The 11,557-nt window shown below is 33.2% G+C and overlaps 1 protein-coding gene across 1 annotated transcript; it reads left to right on the forward strand.

Annotated features, from left to right (window-relative positions):
* Positions 1–879: 879 nt before the first annotated feature.
* LOC100527937 (FKBP-type peptidyl-prolyl cis-trans isomerase family protein) lies at positions 880–11,136 on the forward strand. Its single transcript, NM_001248969.2, has 20 exons — positions 880–1,716; positions 1,818–1,902; positions 2,058–2,127; positions 2,518–2,615; positions 3,479–3,601; positions 3,985–4,017; positions 4,573–4,631; positions 4,747–4,831; positions 5,155–5,313; positions 6,048–6,105; positions 6,473–6,621; positions 6,829–6,926; positions 7,095–7,164; positions 7,637–7,696; positions 9,050–9,106; positions 9,823–9,891; positions 10,020–10,097; positions 10,404–10,505; positions 10,581–10,652; positions 10,751–11,136. Exons 1-20 carry the CDS (start codon positions 1,646–1,648, stop codon positions 11,021–11,023), a joined length of 1,869 nt encoding a protein of 622 aa, NP_001235898.2. The 5' UTR covers positions 880–1,645; the 3' UTR covers positions 11,024–11,136.
* The last annotated feature ends 421 nt before the right edge of the window (positions 11,137–11,557 follow it).

The following is an 11,557-nucleotide window of genomic DNA, read 5'->3' on the forward strand; positions in this document are numbered from 1 at the left end:
GTGAAATCACAGAGGGTAAGATGACTCATAAACTGGTAAGAGTTAGCGAGTTAACTCGAGAGTTTGATATTATTATACTCATAATACATCTACAACAAGAACCGTCAATGCCAACATAATTCACTCGCTCAAACTCAACAACAATTTGATTTAACATATACCTTGATACCATGCCAATTAGTCTCTTCTATAAGGTAACTTTAAAACATGTCTAATCACATGTGTGCTTGTCTCAAAAGATGCTTTAATTTCAGTGTGTTCTAGAGTGATCATGCTGTTCATGGCTTCCCAAACACTACATAAATTTCCAAAGTTTGTCTCTTAATAATTCATACGTCTATATACATATAATAATAATAATAATAATAATAATAATAATAATAATAATAATTTATCTCTTAATAAAACATATGAATTGTTATTACTTTTAATTAATTCTAATTATTTATAAATAAATCTATTTATTTTAAAAAACTTGAATGTTGAAATTTATTTTAAAATCTTCTACACCGAAGAAAAATATTTATGTAGATATATCAATATATATGTTTTTTTAACACATTCTATGACACAATTTTATTATTTTTTTACTACATATTACATTGAAATTGATAAGCATATATATAATAATTTATATCTAAATTTTCATATTTTATGCACTTGAATAAACTATTTAATGTAATAATATTTATACAAATATATTAATAAAGATAACTAAATTTATAAAAAATATATTCAAAATATTTTTTTTTATAATTTTTAAATATTTTTTTAATTTATACAAATTGATAATCCATATGTTTCTTACAGATTATCAATTCGTATACATATTCGTCACAGATATAAAAGATTTACCTTCCCTCCGCCATTTCTATCACAATATCCACCACAACGACAACCATAATCTCAATGTAGTATGTAATCAACCGCCGTGATAATGCACGTCGACAAAACCGGTCACAACGAAACGAGGACCTCAACCTCCAACAAACCAATGAATGGTGTAACAAGAAAGTGAAACAGGTCGAACCGAATAAGAAAAATGAAAAAAAGGATAAACATGCTGGATGTAGAAGAAATTTCCCTGTTGCTGGAAGCAAAAGCACCATGTCTTCTTATCTCTCCGTCAGATCAAAATTGAAAGGATCTGAGGGTTTAAATTATCTTTTCCCATGGTGCTCTCCCACCTTGGCCATACAACATACGTAACAGGGTGTATAATAAAATCCGCCTCTTCTCAAAGACCGCTTCAAATCAGCTGTGCAACGAACCTCACCCTCTTTCGCTACACTTTTAATTTAAATGCATGTTTTGGCATTCTAGAATAGTCCAATAACTATAGTTGCACTTGCTTTTGTTTTCTCACCAACTTCCCAACTAACTAAACTCTTCAGTAAATACAAAACCTTCGGAACTCTCAGCCTCACCCCAAATCAAAAATAGGGAAAAAAATAATTTTATCTATTTCATCCCATTACTGAAAAATTTTGTCTACAATTTAGCACAATTAGAGTACCCTTTTGGAAATTGGGGTTTGCCAAAGACTGAATTTTGGGCCTAATTGGTTGAGGTTTATAGTTTTATAGGTTTTGGCGGCTGAAACCCTGTTCGGGATATTCAGTTATTCGGCTTACTGTCAGTGGCTATGGCTGCAAATGAAGATGCTGCCCATGAATTTGCACCAAAGAAGAAGCCACCTTCAGAGGATGAGAAGAGGTAGATTTTTTTTTTTTATTAGTTTTCGTGCTTTGGCTCTGATGGTTTGGTTTAGGTTGTCGTGGTTGTGTTCTAAATGTTGTTTCTTTGTGAAAATGAAGGAAGAAGAAAATTGTGCCCGGGAGTTTGATGAAAGCTTTGATGAGGCCTGGTGGGGGTGATGCTGGACCTTCTGATGGTGACCAGGTTATTTATGTTTTACCTAGCTTTTGGATGTGCATTTTATGATGTATGTACTATGTAGGCAAGCTAGAAATGCTTTGGTAAGGGAACCAATAGTTCTAGTATTTTCTTTAGCGGGTTGATGTTTATAAAGGAATTTGTTATGTAATGTGTCTCAGATTATCTATCACTGCACGATTCGAACTTTGGATGGAGTACTTGTGGAGTCTACCAGATCTGATTATGGAGGTGAGGTGATTTTAGCAGCTAGGGACCTTTTTGGTTTGTTTTGATTATCAAGATGATAGTCATTTATGTTGATTTTGTGTTGCATTTTATTTTATTAATAAAAAATATGTTTTTGTCCTGGTTACTGGTTGCTCTATTTTTGTTTGAGAATTGAAACAAATGGGTGGAGCACTTGTTGTTAGCACCTGCTGTCAACTCCTAGGGATTACAAATACTTGACTTGACTTACTAATTTCATAGTTAAACACACCACTGTAGAAAATATTGGAAGTTGGAACTTCAGGTTTTGTGATTAGGCTTTAAGTAAAGATAGTATACTTAATGCCAAATTATTGTCTTCTGTAATTGACATAGTTGTGGGTTGGATAACCTTTTATGTCACTGCAACAGGCAAGGGCATCCCAATAAGACATGTTTTGGGCAAAAGCAAGATGTTATTGGGATTGCTAGAAGGAATTCCATCAATGTTGAAGGGCGAAGTGGCAATGGTAACTTACTAATCATTGAATATTATTGTCTTTCTGTTTTACCCTTTAGCTGGAGACTAAAAGCTTGAGTTATCTTTGTCTCATGCTTAATCCATAATTCCATATTATATTGGAGCTTCTCATTGGTCTTGATTTATTATGCTTTTGAACTTAAAACCTTAATTTAATGTATACTAACAATAAGTGCATGTTTGGATACTGTGAAGAATCGATTTTGGGGCTCAAAATTGTGGTGCCGCCATGAAATTTCTGAAGCTATTATGTGTTGCTGTGGCACTACTGTGGGGTGGGACACGATTATTTTTCACTTTGTTGCCACCCCAAACATGTGCTTAATCTGTTGTTATGAGCATAACCGTCATTTATGACGTCTACTATTATAGTGAATGAGGAGGAAAATTGACTGTTGTTTGATACTTTTATTTTAATGTAATACATTGTTGATTTTCTTCAGCATTAGGTTCTTGTTTCCTTGTTTTACTTTTGGCTGCTCCAATCTTTGGTTTTTCTTATGGATCTGAGGTATCATCTTTGAAATGTATTATTGTTTTCTAAAACAATTAATGGTTAGAGTAATCAACATTCCTAGGGGAATAATGAAAGTCAAATTCTAATGTATGATGGGATCTTCAAATGGTTTCTTTATGGGTATTACTTTGGTGGATCCTTAGTTGGATACAAGGACAATTCTGAGCTGGCTTCATTTTCATTTCCCCCCTCAATTCTTCTCTTTATATTCAGTGGTTTTCTTATTCTTTGTTTGTGATTTTTTCTGTAATATATTTTTATTTTGAATTGAAAAAGAATTATGTCGTTATACTGGATTTTTTTTTTTATTTACTAGATTCTTTTATTTATTGCAGTTCAAGATGAAGCCTCAGTTGCATTATGGTGAGGATGATTGCCCTGTTTCTGCTCCTGATGGTTTTCCTAAAGATGATGATCTTCATTTCGAAATTGAGCTGATAGAATTTTTCAAAGCCAAGGCAAGGATGTGAACATTAACATTTGTTTTTTTATTCTAATGTTTATGTCCTGTATCTTTTATCCTGATGATTACTTTGGTTTCTATCTACACTTCTGGATTTGTTAGCTTCCAATTATTAATTGGAAGTTTTAAATGATTAATGAGATATCGTTTTCATGTACCAAAATAAAAAAAAAATTCTTTTCATTTGTTTATCCTTTTCAACACTTAAGTTTTTTTTGTTTTACCAGTGTTTGTTCATCCTTATTTTGATATTCATGTTGTTGTGTTCCCCATTACTGCAGTACTGATTTTGTCATTTTTTTTTTCAGAATAGCTATTCCTAGTTATTGATCTCTGCTTCGTAATCCTCATTTCTTGGTTTTTTGTGTACATTTGCAGGTTGTTACTGATGACTTGGGAGTTGTAAAAAAGGTATAAATAGCTGGAATGTATTGCTTCATAGTTTTATAAATTTATTTTGCATGTTCTATCATCTTGGATGGGTAGCATGGGAAGTATGAATGTCAAACCCAAAAGGAAAAGGAGAAAGAGCTGTGTTTTGTCTGACATAATTGTTCAATACATCGCCGATATGAAAAATTGGAATTTGCTCCCTTATTTGGAAGTTTTAGACTTCATAACATGCTTTTAAATTGCAGTTGTAGTTGTGTTGTGATTACCAAAATTGTGGGTTAATGCAGCCGTTATTATGGTTGTGTTGCATCTGCAAACTATTTGCAAACCCTCAATTTAGAACATTTCTTCATGTATTAGGAGGAAGCATGAATGCATTTTCTATTAGGTTTATACATGTTTTTAGCCCTGCAAATATGCAAATTTTGTTTTAAGTTCTTCAAATATGTTTTGTTGGTTTTGCCCTCATCATAAATTTAATTTTATTTAAAAATGGTCACTGTCATCATTCAGTCATTGTTATTCAACAGCCTCTATTACATTTTGTTTCTGAAGTTAACTCTCTGAGTGTAGGTAGTACGTGAAGGGCAGGGCTGGGAATCTCCAAGAGAACCTTATGAAGTGAAGGCTTGGTAAAACAAATCTTGATTCCCTTTTTCCTATTGTTCATCTCTTCCTATGTCTGGCTGTAATCTCTATAATGGTTTGATGGGTGTTTCTGATGATAATTTGATTGGTTGTTACCAGGATTTCAGCAAAGACAGTTACTGGGAAATTGATCATGTCACATACAGAAGGAGAACCATACTTCTTTACATTTGGAAAATCAGAGGTATTAAAATCCCTACACGCCTTGTTTGTTTATTGTATTTATGATAATGATATCATGGTAACTTATACTGAGTTGGTTTCTCTTAATATGCCAAATATTTCGGCTATGATCTGATATGGATATGGCCATGTTTTTTATTTCCTGATTACCTGATTCTGGTGAGCCATGCAGCTCCCTTAAAATAAATAAAAATGACAAGAAAACAATTCATTTCTTAGGCATTGTTGTGCTGGCAATATCTTAAAGTATGCTTTAATGTTAATAAGTTAATACTGGTTTATGCTATTGGCATTGTCTTTTACCCTCCTCTTAATGCAAATCAGGTACCTAAAGGCCTTGAAATGGCGATAGGAACAATGGTTCGGGAAGAGAAGGCTGTTATATATGTCACCAGTCAGTATTTAACTGAGTCTCCTCTCATGCCTGTAATAGAAGGTTATGATGAAGTTCATTTTGAAGTGGAGCTGGTTCACTTTATTCAGGTCAGGAACACCTTCCTCACTAAAAATCATGGTTTATTATTGAACTTGTTTGTCGTGGAATGTATCATGTGTGTGTTAAGATATAATATAAATTTATATAATATGATGAAGAATAAACTTTTCTCAGCATTCTCGTTTGGTTATCTACTTTACTGAAGTTACTGAGGCATTCACCGATTTAACTTTCTTCTATCTTTAGTGCCTGTAATTGATTTTTAACCTGTATATTGCATTATGTTAGGCACTAAAAGATTTTAGTATTGGAGCTTGTAATTATGTTTTCATGTTTGGCAGTCATATAAGAGTACCTCTCATTATGTTTTTCAGTGCCTAGACGTCAAGCTTGGCTGATTAACTCTTGCAGATTTGTTTTTCTATTTTCTTTCCTTATTGTTTTTCTATTTTCTTTCCAATATTTGTTTTACTTATCCCTGAGTTAAGAAGTATTTGTCATATACTTCCCTTTTTATGAAACTTTGCTAGCATTATGAATAATCTGCTGTGTTACAATATTAATTTTGTGCCCAACATTTTGTACATGAAGATACTGTTGTGGTTCATTTATGTGCATAAATATGTTTGCATTGTAATTGCTGATCTTCATAAGTGTATTCAGAGACCTGGATTTTATCCTTTGTATTATTACTAGTGGTGTCTGAAACATATGCTTTTGTAACTTTTCTGTGACCGAGATGTTGAGTATATGAAATTTCATCTTCGTAATATATCAACAGGTGAGGGACATGCTTGGAGATGGGCGCCTAATAAAATGCCGAATTCATGATGGGAAAGGTGGGGATTGAGACACTAGAGTTATTTACTGGTACCAATTTTACGAGGAGTGCCTGGATTATACAAGGCTTCATCTTCTCTTTAGCTAAGGAAAAAATAAAATAAAAAAGAAAGATATGGAAAAGAATATTGTGGAGAATATGCTTCAGTTTATATTAAAGATGTTTAATTATACTGAGTTCAGTAGTTACCAACTTACCATATTTTGTTTTTCACAATTTTTATTGTTGCTCTTTTTTAAGGTGGTATGTTAGCAGAAGTTTTTATTTTTAAAATAATTTTACACTTGCATTCAAGTTTAAGTGCCAGTTGTTTATTTCTATTCAAAGTCCTGTTATGATATTGTATTTTTGTTTGTATCTAACAGGTGATTTTCCAATGGACTGTCCCCTTCATGACAGTCTGCTTCGTGTTCATTACAAGGGTACTGTTCTCAATGAAGAAAAGAGGGTATTCTATGATACAAGGGTAGACAATGATGGTCAGCCATTGGAGTTCTATTCTGGAGAAGGGCTTGTGAGTTTCCAGCTTTTGCCTAAATAAACTCAAGTTCAATTGTTTCTTTTTTTTTTTGTTTTTTGCTATAGATTTTGTAGTTTTGAAATTGCTGATGTGTAATTGTTTTTCTAGAATGTTTGCGCTTTGTCATCAATGCTATTAATCCAAATTCAACAACATTTGCATTGGTTATTGCTCTGAAATCTCATTTTCTTTCCGTTTTAGGTGCCAGAGGGATTTGAAATGAGTGTTCGTCTGATGCTTCCTGGAGAGATAGCTCTTGTCACATGCCCTCCTGACTATGCTTATGATAAGTTTCCAAGGTTGCTGATGAAAGTACACCTTTTACTGTGTGTTTAACCAATAATTTAGGGTTTTGAAGCATTTTAGTGCGGGCAATTGCCTATTGAATGTGATTTCTATCTTATGATCCATTGTCATTCTGTTCTATTCCTATTCTTCATTGGCATACTTCCTCCTTTTATAACTAGGCCTGTAAATGTCCCTGAGGGTGCTCATATTCAGTGGGAAATAGAGCTTCTAGGTTTTGAAACGCCAAAGGTACTTTTACGAATTGTTTTGTTAAATTCATGTTATTTTTATGGTAGTTGCAAATATGCATTTAGCAATTATAAGATCTGTGATGCTACATGGTAGTGAATTTGTATTGGGGAAGTGTTGCAACAGCAAAAATAAGTGTGTCAGAAATGACAATGCTGATGAACTTATGTTTATATTGTTCTCTAAATTGTTTTTGTTTTTGCCTTCGTTACGGTTCAGTTAGCATTCCTTAAATATTCTTGAATGAGAGATTTCAAGTCTATTGTTTTATGATTTTGGTCCCTCGCTGAACTATGATAATCATATGAAACAGCATCAGATAAACCATACATGCTGGGTTTAATACTTCAAATATATAATTAGCTTACACCATTTTGTAACCCTTATTTGCCTTTGGTTTCTATTTTACATGTATTGTACCATATCCTTATAACTATGTCTAATGCATTATGGACTTTACTCCTTATTGCAGGACTGGACTGGATTGGACTTTAAAAGTATAATGAATGAAGCTGAAAACATCAGAAACACGGTATGCAATTGAACCTGCACAATTTTCTACATCTGGTCTGCGGCTTGCTATTACTAGTGTCCTGATGGCACTTGACACAAATGCCGAACATGTTTGTGCCCATGCTTTGCGTGTGTTTTGAGCAAAGTCTGGGTCAAGGAGCCAATATGTTACCCTTGTTGAAATTAAGCTTTCAGTTGTTTTAAATGTATTTTCTGATCAAGCAATGAAGGAATTTTCTTATTTCTTAGCCCCTTTTTTTAGGTGATTATTTTTGGAGTTAAGTGGATTTTTTTTTTCAAATAGTAAATATATAAGATTTACCCAATAGTGGTTGTTGCAGTATGGGGCATGAAACCAATATCCTACTCCTGTTGAAACAGTTTCAATTGTTTGAAGCATGCATTTTCTGATTAAGCAATGAAGCGGTTATCTTAATGCTTTGCTCCTTTTTTTAGGTGATTATTTTTTAATAGTTACATGGAGGTTTTTCTTTCTTACTTTTTTTTTTTTTAAAAAAAAATAAAGATATAATATTGTTTTAATAGACAGTTAAGTTACCCAATAGTGGTTTGTCACAGTGGAAATAAACTGTGATCCCTAGCAAATGTTACCTGTATTGTCCCTGGGGAGGGTTTTACTTAACCACCACTATTGGCCCCAAGGTCTAGTCTCAGCTATGCTTGCGAGATAGGAGTTACTTAGTTAAATACCAGAAAAATAGATATAGCTAAGTCGACTACAGTTACACTGAATTCATTCAAAGCTATTTGAGAACTAGGTGATGCAATCTTTTCTTATAAGGTTTTATTGATTTATTTTATATTTTTGTTGTCAATGTCGTAATTCAGTTTGTAATTTTTTGACAATATATCATCCTACATTGGGCACTTGTGTTAAGTTTGAAACAGTGTTGAGCAGAAAAAAAAAAGAATAAGAGGGGAAACCTTTTAACCTAGGAAGGCTGTCTTTAATGGTTCTGGATCCATGATTACTACTCTCTTTGCCATGCATGCATAACTCGAAGAAATCATTTTCATTTATACTGAAATAATAAAAAAAAAAATTGAATAATAATACAAAGAAAGTTCATTGGAAGTCTCAATTTTTCTTGTTTTGTTAAGATTATTATTTCTGAAATATAGATAGTAGATGATTATTTCCTTAAAGTGTCCTCAATTTTCTTTCAAATCTTGCCCTCTTGTATAGATTTATAATTCTGGCTTCACTGTGGCTTATTTGGTTGATGCTCATTATTTGTTTGATACTTGTGCTGTAATCACTTATGAAGGTATTAAACATCATGATGGGTATACTTTTGGTTTTGAATGAAAATGAAAGGAACTTGAATGTTTCATGCTGTTATTCTCTCAGGGTAACAGGCTGTTCAAAGAAGGAAAATATGAACTTGCCAAGGCAAAGTATGAAAAGGTATTCATCTTTCTCTTTTGTGCTTAGTTGAATTTTGTGCTCTTTAATCATTTAGTTAACACTTTTCTCATAGAAAATTTACTCATGGGTCAGAAGTTTTGGATGGAGTAGGCTGTATGTGCTGTGCTATTATACATCCTGGTAGAAACTATGTATCTAAACATTATAATTAATTGGGGTTTGGGCCTAACTCAATCCTTAAAAATCGACTTGTAAGGTGACGGCTGTCCTCCAATTATATACTTTAATTGGGCCATATCACTTGTCAATGTGGGATCTCCAACAATAGTCATTGAATTGGTCTTTGTCTACATGATGGTGTAATGGCGCACTCACCTTGGTCTTGTTAGGCTGGGATAGTTGATGCCCAGAAATTGAATCCTTGCTACTCCCTTCCCAAGGTCCTCAGGTCAAGACCTATAGTTGTGATTGAGAAAAATGATATCAGCTAACAACAAAATAGTTCTCTTTTATTTTGGTGTTTTGCTTCTGCTATCTATATTCATACTTGCCAATGAATTTGCAGTCCTACGATTTGAATACTATTAAATTCTGTTTATTTTGTTTCTGTTGGAGTCTCTTTGTTAAAAGGATTGGATTTGTATCATCTATTGGATATCTATGGTATATTTCATGATAATTGGATTTTTTATTGTGGCTCTGAATGTCTAACTATTACATTGAACTTGCTAACATTATGTGGTAGTTGATAATAGGTGCTTCGAGAATTTAATCATGTTAATCCACAAGATGACGAAGAAGGAAAATTTTTTGCTGACACTCGTGTGAGTGATCTTTTGTCTCTTTCCCAGTATATTAAAGAAAGGAAGCATATTTAGCTAACTTAAGCTTGTCAGGTTGATTTAAATTTAGACTAAATCTTTCTACCTCTCTTTCACTCTCATTATTGAAGAATTTGCTACACCTGAATGTTGCTGCATGCCATCTAAAATTGGGAGAATGCAGAAAGTCCATTGAGACTTGCAATAAGGTATGCTTGATGATCTCAACTATCATGTATCTATAATTTTATTTCATTGGAATAAACAGAATAGCATGGAATTTGATTTATATCAGCTTATTACAAGAAATAAACATAATTGGAGGAGATTTTGATCCTCTAAATCAGATATGACTTGTCTATAAATAAGATATACAATAAATATAGAATATTTGAATCTGATTTTCAACCATGGGCTCTTTTCCTTTTCTTGTCATAAATATGGTTTCTGGCAATTGATTGTGTTCTATATGTTGATTTTGCCCTTTGTCGTGTTTTCTTCAACGAATCATGCAGGTTTTGGAAGCAAATCCTGCACATGTCAAGGGTCTTTATCGTCGTGGAATGGCCTACATGGCTGCTGGAGATTTTGAAGAAGCGAGGGCTGATTTCAAAATGGTAAAAATCTTCATGCATAACTTGCTTAGCATCGAAAGCTTATACATTTCTAAAATCACTTCAATGCTATCTTAGATGATGAAAGTGGACACGTCAACTGAATCAGATGCAACTGCTGCTCTTCAAAAACTGAAGCAGAAGGAGCAGGTGGGTTTGAAATCAGTTATTTGGTTATATGCTCGAGTTGAGACATCACCGAAGGAAACACTAAGACTTTATTCTTATTTATATCAATTCATTTGCAGGATGTTGAGAAGAAAGCTAGGAAACAATTTAAAGGGCTATTTGATAAGAAGCCTGGAGAGATTGCGGAAGCTAAAGCTGATGTAGATGGAGATCTGATCACAAGTGAAATCCAGAAGGACGATGAAGTACATGGGGACTCCGATGGAACAAATTCAGAGGACTCACATGAAGCTCCACCTGAGGCACAACGAACTGGTTGGTTCTCACTCTTTTGGCCTTCTGGCAGAAGACTTTTTGAATCTCTTGGAATTAATAGATGTACCATACTTTAATTTAACTTAAAAACATGTGGTTGTTGGTCATAATACAATTTCTAAAAGAAGCCATTCCAGGTCATTTAATACACTGGTATTTAAAGAATGAGTTCAGGTATTTGTAACATGTTACCGGAAAATTTTATGTCTGCTGAAAGGTTTTTGGTTTTTGGACTCTTCTACTGACCAAACAAATATATGTCCGCAAAGTTGTTTTTTTTTTTTTTCCAACTTTTACTTTGTCTTTGTCCTATGTAAAATCGTTTAATTTATTTTTATATATATTGAATAAAAGAGAGATGTAAGTGTCATAATCCCTTCATTTATATTATTCCCTTGTATAGACAGGATTCTGTATAGATTATTTCCTTTTATAGATAGGATTAAAATCCCATACTTAAGAGATTTGATTACCTGGATATTTCCTATTTATGAATAGGAATCGATGATCAATCATTACTGGAATTGATAGTGGGTAGAATGATGAGAACTAATCAGTAGTTTCCTTTTTAAGATTATCTTATATTCTATTTAAGTGCAGATGCTCTTCTA

The sequence above is a fragment of the Glycine max genome, chromosome 1 (genome assembly GCF_000004515.6).
Source record: "Glycine max cultivar Williams 82 chromosome 1, Glycine_max_v4.0, whole genome shotgun sequence".
NCBI lineage: Eukaryota > Viridiplantae > Streptophyta > Magnoliopsida > Fabales > Fabaceae > Glycine > Glycine max.

Bases quoted from the DNA above. Each gene is read 5' to 3' on its own strand.
- LOC100527937 (NM_001248969.2), top strand. From the start codon at position 1,646: ATGGCTGCAAATGAAGATGCTGCCCATGAATTTGCACCAAAGAAGAAG. The intron at 2,128-2,517 runs GTGAGGTGATTT...TCACTGCAACAG, and splicing joins TACCAGATCTGATTATGGAG to GCAAGGGCATCCCAATAAGA. The intron at 6,927-7,094 runs GTTGCTGATGAA...TTTTATAACTAG, and splicing joins GCTTATGATAAGTTTCCAAG to GCCTGTAAATGTCCCTGAGG.